The following is a 17,821-nucleotide window of genomic DNA, read 5'->3' as shown; positions in this document are numbered from 1 at the left end:
ATTGTGCACTGAAACGCTACACAGCTGTGAACCTGGTTGCACGGCTACAATTACTGGTTGCACAACTACAATTACTGGTTGCACGGCTACAATTACTGGTTGCACGACTACATTACTGTTTGCATTCAATGCAGTGACATGAATGTCACCACTATTCACAATAAAAAGAATAAGCCACAGAACATTACATTATATACAGTACATTATATTTCTACAAAGCTCAAAATCAAGCAAAACTAAATAATATACAAATATATGAAGGAAAACTAAAAAGAAAAGCAAAACAAGACAAACTCAAAATTCAGGATAGTGGTTTTCTCTGAGTGAAGGAGAATCATGAAGAAGTTGGCTTCAAAGTTACTGATGATAACTGTTGTTTTTCTTACACTAAGTGGTAAGTATATGAATATTCAATTATCTCCAAACCACACATATACTTTACATGTATTCTTATATGCAGAGATAATTCACAATAAAATTTTTAAAAAATTAAAAGACAAATATTATCACATTGGGCTAAACACTGTAGTCCAACCATATGCCTAATACAAAGGGCGTATTAGCCAAAATAACATAGAAAGGTTAAAAATAAAGGGGTGGGCAAAGTTATATCAGACAAACACTGGTCAAAAGAAAAGACACGAGCAGCTATGCTAATCTGGTGTCAGATGAATTAGAACTCAAGGTAAAAGCCATAGTAGCTTAGCGTGTAACTTTACACATAAATATATGTGATCCACAGTGGAAATATCATCAGCCACAAACCATAATGAGAGGAACGGCATGCCTCAAAATACACAAAGCAAGTCATGAAAATAATCAAGGAACATGACTGAAGCATAATTTCATTTTAATTTTTTTATTTTTAAATGTCACATGGTAAAATGAAATATTTTGGGTGAACAGTTCTGAGTTTAGACAAAAGTCCTGTAACCGCCACCACAGTCAAGATACAGGACAGTTCTATCACCCTCCACATGCCTTCATGTCACCTTTTTGTGGTCAGATAACCTCATACCCCTAATTCAGGAAACTCGGATTTGTTCTCCATCCTTGTAGATTTGTCTTCTCTAGAGCGTTATATAAATGGGACCGTCGTTGGAGTCTGGGTTCTTCCACTCACTCAGCACACCTTTGAGATTCTTCCAAGTGTTACATGTATCAGCAGTTCCTTCTATTTTATTGCTGAGCAGCATTCAATTGTATGGATGTACCACGATTGCTTACCATACTTACCATTCACCCAGTAAAGGGCTTTTGGGTTGTTCCAGTTTGGGGGGAATTACAAATAATGTTATAAACATTTGTGGACAGGATTTTGGGTGAACATAAATTTTCATTTCTGTTGGGTAAAAACCTAGGGATAGCTAAGTCATATATATGGTAAGTGTATGTTTAACTTTATAAGATACTTTGTCTGATTTCTTTTCCAAAATGGTTGTACTATTTTGTGTTCCCAAATAGTAATGCAGCAAAGTTCTTTGCTTTGCATCCTCGCCAGCAGCTGGTATTTGAAGCACAATCTTAATACATCACCAGAAGTCAAGACAGTGCATACAATCACAATCGAGTATAAAAATACAGAGATATGGACAATACAATTACAACACAGCTAAGTCTGAGTTAATAATAAATACTTCATGTCAATATTTGCACGTGATGGTGGAAACATTTTCATTTCAAGAATTTGGGGAAATAAAAAAAGAGGCCATAAAAAACTTTAATATGTTTCCCAATGTAGAAACTGTACCACAATGTAATAAATGTTTAAATTAATAACAAAAGTTTAAACAGCAATAAAAATAATCATGGAGAAGTTACAAAACACCTGCCAAAATTATTATTCCTTTGAATCAAAAAGGAATTTTTTAATATAACTTAAGACTATAAAAAATAATAAAAATAAGAGCCCCATTCAACTACAAACTCGTAGGTTGAAATATTTTCATTACAAAAAAAAAAAAAATTCCTCATTAAGAGCCAAAAGGAAAAAGATTCCCAAGGAAAACACATGATGGAAATGAAGATAACCAGAAATTGTGACTGTTCACTGTTCCTTTTCCCTGTAAATGAAGCTCTTAGAGGACAGGGTCATATTCCTATTATCCACTGGTGAACAGTGCTGGCTCACAGTGTGAGCTCAATACTGAGAAGCACTTTTAGCTTTCCCAAAGTTCGGCCTTCTCTCCTTTGGGCTTCCACAGTAGGCTGCTATTTAAGCATTTATTAAAGCATTGCAATCACACTGTCCTTTAAAAACAAATATTTGTTTAGCACTCAGAATGTGCCAGGCGATTGACATCACTTCACTTAATCATTACAACCTTTTTTGGACATTCTTTTTCAGAAACTGAGGCTCAGAAAGGTTAGGTGATCAAGATCACAGAGCGAATTCATCACACGGCCAGGGTTTGGTTGCACACAGTTCTACTGTCACACACAAGCTCTTTCTACCGGAAGAGTTTACTCTGAATTCAAGGGCAAGGTTAGTTTGTCGCTTTTGTAACCTCACCTCCTAGCCTAGTTCCCGGCACAGAATACCTCAAAAAAATTAGGCATTACTTGCGTCCTGTTGTTCGTAAAGTTTTCTCTTGAGGATCGTAGAGAGATGCGCTAAATTACAAGCCGGCGATCGAGACGTGGAAGGAAATGGGGAAGAATGAGGACACTCGGTGACTCAGTCTTTCCTTGCATCGCATCTCCATGGTTGGCTTGGAACCATTCTATATTCTGGAGGACTCAGTGAGCACGGCCAATCATTAAGCCACCTGGCCGGAAGTTTGACTTGCTATTGGTTAATCATGGTAAAGGACCGCCCAGCCCGTTCCTTTAAGTAGAAGCCGTGGGCTCCCTTCCCTCTTTTCGCGGCTGTGAAGTTGGAGAGGTGAGGTGCTGTATGCGGTGGGCTGTGGCCGGTTGGCCCCCGGTGGGAGACGGGTGGCCGGCAGTGATGACGTTTATATCAAAGCACGTGTTAGACTGCTGACAAGGGTGATGCGAACTGGACTCTGAGCCTGGCGACCCGTGGTGGCGGGGTGGGAACGCACCAGCAGGGGCCCATCGGCTTATCCACTTCTTTTGTTCTTGCAGATCCCAGCCTGGCCGAGCAAATCGGATCTCGTCTCCCCAGCCTTTCCACTCTCAATAAAATGGTTTGACCCTAGTGCTGGTGTCGGTATTTCTTATGGTGATGCGCTGCCTTTGAGCCCCCGCTGTGCCTGCGCGTGGTGCCGGGGGTCAGGCTGCAGCGCCAGAGCACAAGCTTGCGCATAACTGGGGCCGACTGCTCCGCGGCTGGCGGCCTTTTTAACCGCGAGCGACAAAGCAGCACCACGCTGCTGGGGGTGGGTTTTCTGGGGGTTGTAACGGCCCAGTCCTTAAAGCTAAGGTTGAAATGCTGTAGGGAGACGTGGGAAATCCTGTAGGCTGTTAGCCGCGGGAGTGGATGGTGGGACTGTGGTCTTAAGCACTTTAAGGGCATGGTGGTGACAGGAACTTAATCTGGCTAAGGTGTAGCTCGGACCTTTCTACAAAATACCAGTTAGGGCCAACTGCTTATTTGGATACCGTGTCAAGTGTGGGGCTAAAGTGTTCGGCAAATAAATGTGTCCCAGTTTACAACAGGGTAGTTGTGGAGGTGAGAGTTTATGCAAATACAGTTACTTAAAAAATTGCGCGATCACTCTTTTGTAGTCCACGTTCCAGGTGATGAACAATCTTGCCTGGGCTTAGATTTAATGTGCATCACTTCTGAGTACAAGGAAGCACAGAAGCCATGTAAACTGCTTTGGCAACTGTGGGGGCGGGGGGGGGGGTTAAGGAACACAACCACTGGGCAATACAGTTCAGGATTGCCCCCCTCAGATTACATATGGATTGCAAATAGCGTCCAGCTCATGTCAGGTGTGATGAGGGACAACCTAGGATCCTTGAGAGTGCTGGCCCAGTGATCACCCAGAAAACACGTTGCTATTGGCAGCTCAGGGCCCAGGTACCCTGTACCCACTGTTTATTCTGTCCCTATTAGCTAAACAGGATTCGGTAGAAATAACTTCGATGCTTTTAGCTAGTATTTGACATGAGATATTTATTTTGTGAAACAATGCAAGCGATTGTAAATCCCCACATACTAAATTAAGTGCAATAAGGTACAGTCGTATAATCTCTTCACACAGTAGTGCATCTAGTCCTTTGCCTTTAGTTATTGCACAGAAATTATAAAGACCAGTGAACAAGACATGCGGACTGACTGGCAAACTGGCCTACACAATGAGAAATTAGAACAGCACACCGACTGGAATGGTCAAATTTAAGTCAAATGGTTTAATGGTGCAATTAAAATCATCAAATAAGGGTTCAATTTTTTTCAATATATTAATTTCTTTTAAAGTCACATTCAGGCAAGGTGCTGTTTAAAAAACCCACTATTAACTTAGTACACATGTAAATATCAAAAGTTACCCAAGGTAATTTTGATGTTGAATGCAGCTTTAAACAAATCATTTTAAATGTACTTCTCAAAGCAAATTATACAATGAAGCAGGGCCTCCACACTTGTAAACGAGACATTCTGACACAAACGCACAAATTAAAGTTGGCAACATTGAAGAAATGTCATTAACTTTGAGATATGTAGTGTTTGATGTTGAGCAAACTTTTGGTCTTGACTCACGATCAGAGGTGTTCTGTTTGGGCCATCAGAAAACATCCCCAACCAACTAGATGAAAGCCTTTAGATGAACTGTATGAAGTTTCCTGGAGCACACAAAGGTGATCTGGTCACATGGTGTTTGACATTTTCACATATGCTCATTTCAGGAAACCATTTGGGATTAGAACCAGGTGATTGTACCTCATTGGTAAAAGGCTTGGGATGGTTTGAGCTCATGGCTTTACCTAATGTTCACAGAAATCTCACTGTCCCCACCCCAGCTGATAGTGTGTTAGTGTATGTTCTATGGCTACTTGCTTCCGAAATGCACAATTTAATACGAAGAAAAGTTGCTATGCATACCTCATTATCACCAATGAAACTGTTCACAACATTTCATCCCCACCCTCCACGTGTTACCACACTGACTTTCAGGATGTGGAGGGCTGCACCGTGTACAGACTAGGAGTGAGAAAATGTTCCGTTTGTGCTCTGGCTGCCTGAGAAGCTTTGGAGCTGAGGCAAGGGGGAAGGAAGCCTTCTAGTTGTAGCTTTGCTCTTAATGTGCTCTTTTGCTGCCACAAAAACTGGTAGACTTAAAAAAAACCATGGTGTGAGTCACGTAACCTCTGGATCCACCGCGATGATTCTTCCAATCTCTGAGTCAAAGCTTTGCAGTAGGCAATCCAGACACCAGTCGCTGGACACGTGGAATGACACCTCACAGTGGAATGGGCACCGGCAGGCAGAGGGCAGAAGCTGTGGCACGAGGAAAGGCCTGTGCTACAGCACAGATGGCAGCCAAGAACCCCACACCTGGAGCTAGACCTCATAATACTGGCAATGTCAGGTCTTCACCCGTCACAGCTGATCAGCAGCCTCCATAAGCGGGTCTTTCAGGAGGCAGGAAGTGGAGCGAGGGTCCATGGCCGAGTGCATTATAGGGATATAGACATCATCCATGTTTGGCATGACAAACACTTTCTGTAGGGAGAAAGAACGGCCATGTGGGGAAATGCTTTGTTTTCTCGGGCTGCCACCCTCCCTACTCTGGGAATTTAGGCTTTGGACAAAATTTTTAAATATAGGTGAAACAACACCCTACCGTACCAAATTCATTCTTCTACCATATTTAGAAAGAGTTGAGCAATCACATCAGTGTGTGAACACAAGAACCCAAAAAAGTCAGCCCTGAAGGCAAAAGCAACCTTTCATTTCATGTGCATATAATAAAATTATTCATAAATTGACAAATGGCCTCAATGTTATTTTAAGAGAATTGGCTTAAGTTGCTCATAACATTTGTAAGTTACTATATCCGAAAGCCAGAGTCCATGGGATTTATCCACTTAAATCTAGTGACAAAATACAATTTTTTAAAAATCAGAACCAGACCAAAAAATCCTACTACTGTGCATACCCAAAGGGTAATCAGTGATTGATGGTAAAAGTGCTTTGCCTGTTTATAAACTAGTTTTATATTAGTGAATTGTGCCAATGCATTCAACCTTCAGTAATGCTCTCTTCCAAAAGTGTAAATGAAACCAAAAACAGGTGGCTATGGGAGAATGCAGCAGTTCACCTTCAACTTCCCAATTTGCCTCAAAAATACCAGGCACCAATCTGCCCCCTTGTCCCTTTGCTCCTTGTACCCTAACTCCCCTAAAAGAGACAACCCACTCAAACTCCTAATGTAGAATCTGGGAGATAAGGAGGGTTTTTTTATTTTAAGATTTTATTTATTTTTTAGAGAGAGGGAGGGAGAAAGAGGGAGAGAAACATCAATGAGTGGTTGCCTCTCGCGCCCCCTACTGGGGACCTGGCCCGCAATCCAGGCATGTGCCCTGACTGGGAATCAAACCAGCGACCCTTTGGTTGGCAGGCTGACACTCAAGCCACTGTGCCCCAGCCACAGCAAGAAAAGTTTTTTAACTGGAAAAAAAGCACTTTTCTGTTTGGTGATATAAAGCTTTCTAAAAACTGGTTTTCAGTTATACTTACAGCCTTTAAATAAAAATATAGTTTTAAAGGCAGTAACTCAAAACATACCACTGCTAAAATATCTGGGTCTTCTTCTAAAGGTGAAATTCAGTATAAAGTAAATAAATTGCTAATCCATAAAACCTTGGAATACAAATGTGCCTCAAATAGCTGATTAAAATTTGATAAAAAAGAATAGCTCATCCCAGGGCTTTGGCTACATTGCTATTAACCTTTGGTGGCTGAATGCAGAAGACAGACTTGGAGAATGAGCTCTGGCTTAGTAAACTCCAAGTCTACCCTAGATCCACAGGGCAGGGACAGGCCTGGTGCATCTTTAGGTTCCCAGGGTTGGGGACAGCTGTACACAGAAGGGTTTCCATGGGAACTGAACACGCTGAGCAAGGTGGATATCACCTAGGGCAGGAGCAACTTCGCTGGCCACTGGCGGGCGCTACTAGCTAGCCACCTCCAGGGCCCACAGAGCCAGAGGGCTTGCCCTTCACCAGGCATACTGGTACGAGACAGTCATCTTGCTCTTTGACCCCTCCTTTTGGGTTCCTTTTTGAAGACCACTTAATAGGGTGCTGTGGATGAGCTTTTGATACCATATGTGAAATTTGACACCTGTCTGATGCTTTCCTGGGATGAGGGCCTCGGAGGAGGACCCTGACCCGCATGAAGAAGGGCCTCTGTTCTCTACCTGGAGTTTTCAGCCTCGGTGTGAAACACTAGACGACACTGCGGGTTTACCTGAAACTCCTGCTCCAGTTTCTTCTCTATCCAGTCTGTCACATGGACTAAAGTCACCTCTCTCTCTCCAAGTTTTGGCCGAGCTTTCAGCTCTATATATGGTGGCTTCCGGAAACCATACCTTTAAAAAAGAGAGAAGACAACAGAATAACCACATTTAGAAGCCAAGAAAGGAAGCAGACAAGTACCAACAACACACATTCCTCATTTACACACGCCTTTATCACCACTTAAGTGTTCTTATTCTGATAATTGCCTCTAAAAATAACGCAGCACGCAAGAATGAACTGTGAGCTCCGTGTGTGCCCGGGCGGCGTGTAGCGCTGTGACGGTCTGAGAGCGGTTCTGACAACCAGGAAAGCCAGGAAGCCTCAAGGAGAAGCCAGTGACCTGAGCTTTGGTTTCCTAAGATGGCAACAACGTTTCTAGTTTCTATTTTTATAAAAGTAGTATATACGAGGTCTGGCCAGAAGGTATCCAGCCATCTAATATGAAAAAGAGACATTTAATAAAGATACAAGATACAAGACACATTGTACATAGGACAATGACACCTCAGTCCCCTTCAAAGTAGGCGCCTTGGGATCTTACACAGTTCTCCCAATTACCATCAGCTGCCCTGTCGTATTTTCCTGAATCTCATCAAGGGTCTGAAATCTCTTCCCTTTCAAAGGTGAGTTTTGGGAAAAGTCAGGAGTCACAGGATGCCAAGTCTGGGCTGTATAGGGGCTGAGTCACCTGAGTGATTTGACATTTTGAAAAAAAAACTGCACCAGACGTGATGCATGAGCCAATGCATTGTCGTGATGAAGCTGCCAATCACCTGTTGCCCATAGCTGCGGCCTTCTGAGTCATCCAAACAGTTTCTGATGAGGAATGTCCGAGCTTAATGCAAAATCTGATGCAGATTTGTTGCTCTACTCACTCAGTCATTTTGAATGTGACGGCCACACAGTACATCTGCTTGCTCAGCAATGTCTGCTGCCCCCACTGACTACTACAGTGAAGTCATCATTGTTCACGTGCACTCCAGCCCACTCTCCTTGGCGGCCCGGCTACATCGATGTCGTGCAAACTGTTCTTAACTGGCTGGACTTTTTCTGGACAGACCTTGTGTATGTTACAAAGCCCAAGATATGCAAGTGTATAAAGCAGAAAGTGAAAGACAGTGTCTCTCTCCTAATCTCACTCCCATGATGGGACCACTGAGAGAGAAGTGGTCAGTTCCCCCCACACTGTGTAATATGTACATGTAAACAGAGAACATTCTACAGCCTGCTTTTTCACTCCACACTCCACACTGCACACCACGCCTACTACAGCTTCTCCATGGAGCACTCAGAACTGTTGGTAAAGTATCCAGACGAGACTGTGTGCTATCAAACTATCTAAAACCTTCCATCTGTCATGGACCGATATTTTAAAAAATACAATAAAGACGTCAAATTGCTATAAACATTTATTAACACCCTCAATATCTACACTTCTCTTTGTGGATCTTTAAAAAACGGTCCAGCATTTGAGCACACGCTGGGTAGCACTATCCTAGAGCCTTCAAAGTTATCTCCCACTGAGCAGTGGTATTTATAGCTGATACGGCTTAGTAGGGAAAGAAATGTTATCAACTCAGAGCATTTAAAAACATTTTCAATTAGATTTGGAAGATTGTACAGAAAGGTGTTAATAACTAGTTATTTTATTATTTATGCTACTACAGTTGACCCAGTTTTTCCCCTTTTGTTCCCTCCCCAACCCCTCCCCCCACTCTCTCAGGTAATCCCCACACCGCTGTCTGTGTCCATCCGTTAACTGGTTATTTTTGGTTGATAAGATTACAGGCTTTTTTCCCCCAATGAAAATATTACTTTAAAAAAATCTAAAATGCTATTTTAAGGTTTTGACAGGGAAACACCAATAACATCGCCAACTAATTAGTCAACTCAAAAATCCTCTTTGAATCATTTCCACAGCCCTTTCTGAACACCGAGGGCGCGTACTACTAGCAGGCTGGTTTCGCGCTACAGCAGAACAGGGCTATCTTGTCCACACGAGCACAGCTTATGCAGTGCTGTATACACTTCTGTACATACTATAGGACCTGCCATGTCCATTTAAAATTGAGATTCAGACAGCGATTTCCTTCTCCTGCACCCATGAATACTTTATTTCAGTGATTCTCAATCCTGACTGGTTCCCCAGCCCCTAAATCCTGGGCAGTGGGCGGGCACGACTTTATCTTTAACAAGTCCCTGTGTAACTGTGATTTGCGGGCGGGTTGAAAATCACAAGTTCATTCAGTCACAACTCCTCGTACAGACCTCCTGCCACAGTTACCAAGTGCACATGCTCCTGCCTCCCAAACATCGAGGCCCGACCCAGGGAAGTCTTCCCTAACCGCCTGGCACTCTGCTGAATGCGTGATCCCTGCCTGGAAAGGGGGGGCAACAATGGCTCCACAGGATGCTGTGAGGACAGAGCAGGCCAGGCAGACAACAAGAGCTCTACAAATGGCAGCTGTTCTTACTGGCGGCAAGAGTAGGCTCCAGAGAGGAAGATCAAGAATAGAAGCAGCTCATCCCACCAACGTCACCTATTGACCTTAACCCTTCCGAACACGTGAAAATGAATCTTTAAATGTGAATTAACCATTCACAGAAGAAAGTAGAATCGGATTTACAACTAACATTAGGTTCCATGAAAAATGTCTGAAAGTTTCTTCTGTCCGGGGGAAGGTACTTTCCATAAGGTCAAGGGTAAGCAGGCTGGGATCTTTACGGTCACGCAACAAGGGAAATCACAGCTGTCCCCGAGGGCCCGCTCCGTACCATATTCGGTCAGTTGGGGGAGGTGGAATGTTGACCGCCAAGGTTCCTCTACATTCTTGTACTTCTACAGTTAGCAGCAGGGGTGTGTTGGAGACTTCTTCAATCTTCTTTTTAATGAACTCTGTCTCCGTTGCTTTTTGGAAATATTTTGACTTGGTGATTTTATCAACAAACCTCATAATCTTACTTGTTCGATGACCTCCAACATACCTGTAAATGAGGGACACAAATGGGTGTTAATGTAAACTTGCTCCTTCACAAATGAACACTTTGTGGCTCTTCATTCACCCTGATTTAGACCAGTTTCTCAGCCGCAGCGCCACTGACATTTTGAACCAGGCAATTCTCTGCTGCGGAGACTGCCCTGAGCATTGAAAGATGTTTAGCAGCATCTCTGGTCTCTAGCTACTATGTCGTTGGCACATTCCCCCCAGTCATGACAATAACAAATGTCGCCAGACATTGCCATATGTCCCCTGGGGGTGCAAAATAACCCCCAGTTGAAAACCACTCCTCTAGACAAGGTGCAACACCACACAGAGCTGGGCCTTGACAACGGAGGGTCAAAGTTCTCCCAGGGCAAACAGAGAAGGCATCTCATGTTTACAACACTCAAGTACTGAATATCAACCCAGTGTCCTCCAGGGGAACCCTCACCATTCCTACATGGCACCAAGACACCATTCTGCATCGACAGGGGCACAAAACAATTTTTTACTGACCACACTCTAGGTGGCGTCACGCCAACTTTGAATGGCAGCTACTTTTTAAAGGGCTTAGGAACTTCTAAAGGAAAATGCTACATCAAGCTAACATGCTAGCAGGCCAAGAAAGCAAGCTTTAGTATCGGGTAACATCCGCCACAAGACTGCCCTAAGAAGAGAGGATATCTGCTTTTTAAAATCCTCCTCAGCTCCGGAGTGTCAGGAATGGTAGGTATATGTGTGTAGGGAAAAGCAATCATCCCTGAGAAGGTCAGGCGATAGATTTTAAATAATGCACACAAACTAGAACCAACTCCTCAACCGTCAGGATTCTCTTTTTATCTTCTGTAGGATTTCAAAAGTGAATAGACTGATATTTTCTTGCAGATGCCTGTGGCTTCTTTATAATCTTTAAATAAAAGATCTGCAGAGAGAGACTGTTTAAGCACTTTGATCATTCCACAGTCCAAGGAACAGGCAAAGAGAGCCCCGGAAATGAAGTGCATGATCAAAAAGGATCAGCTAAGTAATCCAGGGTTTCAAAATTCACCAAAGAAATCGCCTGCGTGTCTCAGCTTTGTAGGAACTAGCAGCTTAACAGAAGCATGACCCAACTGAAGAGGAGTAATGCTCTTCTCAGAGCACCAGGGGGCGGTGTTGTGTTAATTTGTGCTCCTTGTGCTAAACCACCCTTCAATTCTACTATTTACTCTGAGGGCTCAAGAAAGCCATTTTGGTTGGGACCCTCTTAAGTAAGGAAAACTATACGGGTCTTTTTGCTTCAGAGTCTGGAATTTAGACAAACTACTGACTTTGGGTTACTAATGCAAAAACCATTCACTCAGTGTGAAGGGGAAGGGAGATCATAGAGGAAGGAGGCAAAATAGCTCACTCCCAACTTGCTGCCCTGACTGCTGGAGACCCTGGAAGCTAGATCCACTCACCCTTCAGCCCCTGGAAGAAGCGGTTTGTCTCCCGTGCTGGGCTCTGGTGCATCATCTTCCTCGGAGGAGCCAGCACTGGAGGACTCCTCATCGCTGTCAGCCAGACAGTACGCCCTGAGCCTGCAACTGAATGGGGAAGAGTCACCACCGCAGCCTATCCATCATCACCCAGGCTCTGCTTCAAAAGAGAACACAGATGCTCGGCCGCCGCCACCACCGCCACCACCACCACACAAGTCGTCACTCTCCCAACCCACCCCCAAAAGAACAGGCCCAATCCAAGAGACCTCAGATTGGACTGGTTACCGGGGAGATGCTTCAGCACCAAGTCCCCTGGGAAAACATGGATGACTTGGGTCTGAAGAGCTCTTTAGCACATGCGTCAGGACAGGTAGTGGGAGTTTGGTGCAGTCCACACACAATGCAGTGAGTTCACAACAGTGCAGCAACAGTCAAGTGGGGAGGTGAATGGAAAGATCGATGGTTGTAATGGTGAGGTGACAGCTTATGTTGGAGATGTGACCACTCCTCACCAATGACTGGCTGAGTTTAAAAAATAAGATGCTCTCTGGTTTTGTTAGCTCCAAATTAGTTTAAGACTCGACACTCCTTCCTAGTGAAACTACATTTATCTTATCCCACACCTGGCCCAGCTGAAGATCACAGAAAAAGCTGACTACAGGGTACAAATTTCAATGGACTATAGGAAGCAGGAACTGTCCTGGAAAAATAAATACTTAAAAACCATTAAAGAAAAGCCTCAAAATAATAAAAAGCCTTATGGAAAGCAATGCCCCTCATCCATCTCTCCAGGTTGGACAGTCTGTTTCCAGAGGCACGGGGTTGCTGGATCACCGAGGAGCAGTGAGGGATCAACGTTCCCTACCAAGGGTCACTGGGGGGCTTCAGCCCCACAGAAGGCAGCTCCCTGCCCAGACGATGGCTGTGCTTCAGGGAGGCAGACGGGCATGGCCCAACTCTGAGGCTCAGAGACTTGACCGGGACAAAGTGAACAGAAGACAGAGTAGTCTCTGAACACGATTAAACACTATTAAAAATGGTCACTAAGCAGAGGGCTAGGCCTTGTATTTTTGACAAGGATAAAATTACCAGAACAGGGCAAGGAAGTAGAACTTAGGTCCTATCTCCCTGTAGGTGCAATCCTTTGGGGTTTTCCTCTGATGTTGTCCTTGGGCCACCAGAAGCAGCTTATTGGGGCAGTCATCTCTTAGCCAACAGGGGCCAAGGGCACCTAAGGGCAGAGCACACAGGCAGAGGCCCCAGCACTGAAATCTCCGCCCCTGAAACAGGAGCCTGGCTGTAAGAGGACCCCACGAGTGTCCTCCCTGGCAGAACACCCAGATCCTCCTCAACACCAGCTCTGAAACATGAGAGCCCGCTGCTTCAGCCAACAGGCTTGAGGGTAGTGTTAAAGTGAAACTCCTGCTGACACAAAAGCCTCCTGTCCCTGGCCACGGACACAGCAGCAGCACCTAACTTTCTTCCTCTTCCATCAGAGGCCCAGCTGGTCCTAGAAATGCATGTGTGTGTTCACTGGTCACTGGACTTCAGAGCTTTCCATGATGAGACAGCCTTCACTAGAACTTCTTTTATTTTACATGTACCTAGCAAAATATGGTTTCCAAGCAAACCTAAATCGGGTCACGAGACAAGGAAAGTCAGGGACGTAAATCCCAAGGATAACACAACCATCTCAGAAAAGTATCTTATTTCTCTACCAGTAACGGCTGGGCTCCCTGGCTCTCACCTATGCTACCAGCTAAGGCATCTGTGTCCTGTTTCCCATCCACCAGCACGAAAGGCTGCCTCAAGATCTACGACTGCAGTGAAACCCGGTGAGCCACTGCCCACTCCTGTCCCCACGGGCACTTGTCACCTGGCAGCCTCCAGACCCTGGGCAGAAGACGCCAAAGGCTGAGCACTGCAGTGAGCTCTCAGGTTTCCGAATTGATCCTCCGCAGGGCAGAGAGCAGGACAAATTTTGTGGCTGGAAGTTAATAATTTAGACAATGCTACAACATTTAAATCAGATCAGATGGCGCAAAATTCTGATTTTGACCAAACGTTACCTCTACTCTTTGCAGGAGGCACTCAATACTTACTAAATTAAATGTGTAACTGCTTGGCTAACGTTCAGTTTTATAACTAAACGTGCATTCTATGACCTCAATCTTATGATGCAGCATGAGAAAGACACACTGCACACATCCTTATTTATATAAGATGTGCGAGAACTAATAAAGCCTGATTTTTAAAAGCACACCTTAGAATTCCAAATGAGTGTGATATCCTTGCAGAGAGTCACCTTAAAAGGCTTCCTGCAGTTTTGCTGCCTCTGCTAAAAATCTTTTTGGAAATGTGTCTGGAGCCAGACACATACGAAAAAGTGAACTATTTTATGACTGACACTGTCTCAGACCAAACATGTAATTTCTTGGTCTCAGCATCACCATCGGTTCTGAATGGCTTCTAAGCAGTTTCTCAAAGATCCAATCCATCTGCAAAGCTGGGTGATTTTCTGTCACTCAGGATAGTTAAAAGCATGTCATCAAGTCCAGAGGCAACTCTTCAAAAGCAGCTCCAAAACACTGTAGGTGAAGGATGCATAGTTAAACAGGCCAGGGAGGTGACTGCCTTGTGGGGACCACACTCATAGTGTGCATTCATTGTAAGAGAAATCTGTCCCACACGTCCGCCACAGACACACAGGTGCGTACACCCAGAGCTGGACGTAGTCGCAGTGCAGACTGCAAGCACTCGGCTCCCAAACGCCAGGGGCCTCAGGGCGGCTCAGGCACACTGTGGACGAGCTACCCAACATGGGGGCAGGGGGGGCCTCCGCACGTGGACTTGCACGCCCAGCCCAGGCTGCAATGGTAAGGCATGGACAGGCCACGCGCCTTACAGGAAATGCCCCACCCTAAGGCCACCTTGCATTTAAGGAGCAGCCAACACACAGAACGTGTCCCTGACAGACTCATTTTGGCCTCGTGAGGCAATTTCTGAAGTTAAGACTGCTCAGCTCACTACCTGAATTCTACTGAGTACCTTACTGCCTCAAAGGTATGCTAACTACATATGCAACAAGAAGACTATTTGGGAAATGAAGAGACTAAAGGAAAAATGTCTGCAAATACAAAGTGTATACACATTCCAAAGGGAAAAGGACTTCACTAGAATAAAGCAACACAGACTTCAGTTTCTTGCCACTGCCCTAGGGTAATAATGTGAAGGTGTGAACCAACTTCTACCAGTAAGCAGGACTTCTCTCAGGTTGAGCAGCATCTCCTCAGACTCCCCCAGGGCACAATCATTTGCACACTTGGGGGGGGGGTTGCTGACAAAAGCAGGGAGACAAAGCAGAGATCCTGTCAGAGCAGGAGAGCAGAGCAACCAGCCCTTGCCTGACAGGGAGGCCCGGAACCGGCAGCCCCCGGCTACTGGGAGGGCCTGGAGGAAGAGGGCTGCTGCCGACGGCTCTTCAGACATTCTGCTCTTTGGAGAGCTTTAACGTTAAGGGAAACGTCAGTGCCGAAGATCACGTGCTTAAGTGCACACGAAGTGCACACTGACCCTGTCTCTCCTCCAGCATGCAGCCCCAGGGTGATTCCCTGTGCTCGGGACTGAGGAAGTGAAGAAATGGATTCTGGAATCTCTCCTGCGATTCAGTTCTTAGCTATGGAGGGGCTGTCAGAGGCTCTCGATGTCCCCAGAAATTGTGAGCCAAGTGGTACACGTGTGGGCATTTCTGGGAGAAGGATCCGGAGAGCTGATTCCCAAAGGGATCCTTATGCAAAAAAGTGTTAAGGGCTTCCAGGCCCAGGCTTTAGGATTGTGTTTTTCCTTGCTTTTAAAATTAAGTGACAGCCAATTGCATGTCAACACATAATGTAACACCTCCACAGGAAGCAGCAAAATATTTTATAGCAGACTCTACTGGGGAAAAGTGGTACTTTAGAAATATATTACAAATTAAATATGATACCATCATATTCTAAAAGCAGAGGATTTTTTTCCACACAGTCTAGAGAAGACTGTTTGCTCTGAAACGTGTCCATTGTCTGATCAGTAAGAGTTTGTAAACGTGAAATTATGCCAAGAGAGCCGGATGAATAATAGTTAACATGAAACGCCTGAGTGGCAGGGATCTCAGGGACCCAGCAGCTCTGTGCCAGCGCAGGCTGTCTCCAGAAAGGGCTCCTTGTACCCGTGCTCCCGTTTAGTTAGGCCTCACGTTCAAGACCACTCCTGCCTGACGTGCTTCACTTTCCAAGCAGCTGGTTCTGCAACTCTTGGCTGGACTGACGATGCTCAGGTGTGCATGGTGATGGCAAGGGCAGGGCAGGGGGGTGCAGGGGCAGAAGTGCAGTCTGACCACAGGACTAGATCCCCCAGCAATTCAAGTTGAGGAAGTCTCTATGACTTGCCCTGTCAGGAAAGCCTCTTAAATACTCCTGACCCCAGTCCTCTCAGGTCTACGAACTGAGCCTTTACGTCCAGGAACATGACGAAAGGACAAGCTTCCTAGTGGCATCACGCAGGACCAAACGAGACTCAGCACTGACAGGGTATGGAATGCTACATGGAGTGTTGATAAATACCACTCACCAGAAAACACAATCCACAGATTGCCGAATCCAAACACATTTTAACAAATAGAAAAATAAAAGGGAAACAGCACAGATACAGGTTAGATTGCATACAGCAGGTGAAATTCTCCAATTATTAAAATAGCAACATTTCATTAAGTAACCTGGATAAATCAGAATAATCTAAGTAAAAGAACATTCTTAAATGTATGACCCAGCTCCCCCACCTGCTCTGAGCACAATATAAATAGAAGTATCAGGCCGGTATCATAAACAAGCAAAAACTTAAGAGTCTGTGCCTTACATTCAGACTCTGAGAAGGTAGCTCCCTGGGGCATCTTCCTGTCCTCACACTGTGAAGTCTGCAGAGGGGCTAACGGTATGAGAGGCAGACTCCAACCAGCATTTTTATTTTGGTAAAAACAATTATATAACTTAAATTTGTAGTCAGTCAGTCATTTTAAAGGTGTGTGGGGATGTAAAGTTTCCAGCTGATCCAGTCTAGGCATTTAAGGAAAAAAATCAAACTTTATTAATTAGCTCAAAATTTGGAATATCTACTAAATCAAACAAACTTTGGGCACTAGATGCAGGATCTTCTGCAAAGAGAGGCATTTACTGAACAAATCAATACTGTAGTATTTAGGGAAATGCATCTCGAAACACTTTAGGAGCACCCTCTTGGCTATAAAGTCAATTGCTGATCATAAATATTTGTGATTAAAGCAGAGCGACCCCCTAGAGACCTTAGCCTTACCCACATATGGCTGTCTGTGGCTGTGAGTTGAAGGAGGTACTTTCTGAGTGACGATTTTCTTCAGAGAGCATTTTATTGCGCAGACAAGCCTGCCCTGCTGGTCTGAGTCAGCGATGCTTTCTGGGAAATCGATACTGTGTGTCCCACCAGCAGCACTAAGGCCAAAAGGTGCTGAGTGGAGGTGGGACTCACAGTCTGCAGGGATGAAAGCAGGGAACCATTCCCCGAAACCCTCAGTGGTCCAGAAGCATTTACGGGGAAGCTCAATCAGCATCCGGGACTACCACACATCAAACCTGCTTCTCAAAGGCTGGAGGGAGGGGGTGGTTCCCCAGGGTTGGGTTAGTAAATTCATATGGCCCCTTACCCTTCTTTGCCAATTTCTCCAACCTTCAGGGCTTCAACAAGAGGCTCTTTACCTAGTTTGGTCAAATTCATTTTGGTCTCAAGAGTCATCAGAAAGGACCCATTGTAGGACATTTCCAAATCGATCCAGAGTCCTGGAGAAATGGTGAAAAAAACAGAAGGTTTTTTTCCCCCCCCCCAGAAAAACATGACTATAAATTACAGTATAAAAATTTATATTTGAAAGTAGCT

The 17,821-nt window shown here is 44.8% G+C and overlaps 1 protein-coding gene and 2 non-coding genes across 7 annotated transcripts in view; 2 read left to right on the top strand and 1 right to left on the bottom strand.

The window, feature by feature from the left end:
- The first annotated feature begins 2,944 nt into the window (after window positions 1-2,944).
- On the top strand, window positions 2,945-3,014 carry LOC112316620 (small nucleolar RNA SNORD104). The gene has a single exon (XR_002976021.1). It is a non-coding gene; the product is annotated as a small nucleolar RNA SNORD104 (small nucleolar RNA).
- A 178-nt stretch (window positions 3,015-3,192) lies between these two features.
- On the top strand, window positions 3,193-3,325 carry LOC112316632 (small nucleolar RNA SNORA76). The gene has a single exon (XR_002976031.2). It is a non-coding gene; the product is annotated as a small nucleolar RNA SNORA76 (small nucleolar RNA).
- A 742-nt stretch (window positions 3,326-4,067) lies between these two features.
- The window catches only part of TEX2 (testis expressed 2), a 124,429-nt gene continuing 110,675 nt past the window's right edge, over window positions 4,068-17,821 (bottom strand). For 3 of the 5 annotated variants that reach the window (XM_053910720.2, XM_053910721.1, XM_053910722.2), the window contains 5 exons: window positions 17,592-17,724; window positions 11,858-11,983; window positions 10,210-10,419; window positions 7,385-7,505; window positions 4,068-5,635 (listed from right to left, as the gene is read on the bottom strand). In XM_053910720.2, the coding sequence (XP_053766695.1) occupies window positions 5,513-5,635; window positions 7,385-7,505; window positions 10,210-10,419; window positions 11,858-11,983; window positions 17,592-17,724 (713 nt within the window). In that variant the 3' untranslated portion in view covers window positions 4,068-5,512. Of the gene's footprint in view, window positions 5,636-7,384; window positions 7,506-10,209; window positions 10,420-11,857; window positions 11,984-17,591; window positions 17,725-17,821 lie in introns of those variants that run through there. The other 2 variants (XM_071219328.1, XM_071219329.1) reach the window with 2 other exon arrangements.

This window comes from Desmodus rotundus, chromosome 9 (genome assembly GCF_022682495.2).
Source record: "Desmodus rotundus isolate HL8 chromosome 9, HLdesRot8A.1, whole genome shotgun sequence".
NCBI classification, from domain to species: Eukaryota; Metazoa; Chordata; class Mammalia; order Chiroptera; family Phyllostomidae; genus Desmodus; species Desmodus rotundus.
The sequence above is the reverse complement of the archived record's forward strand: the minus strand, read 5'-3'. Positions and strand labels throughout refer to the sequence as shown.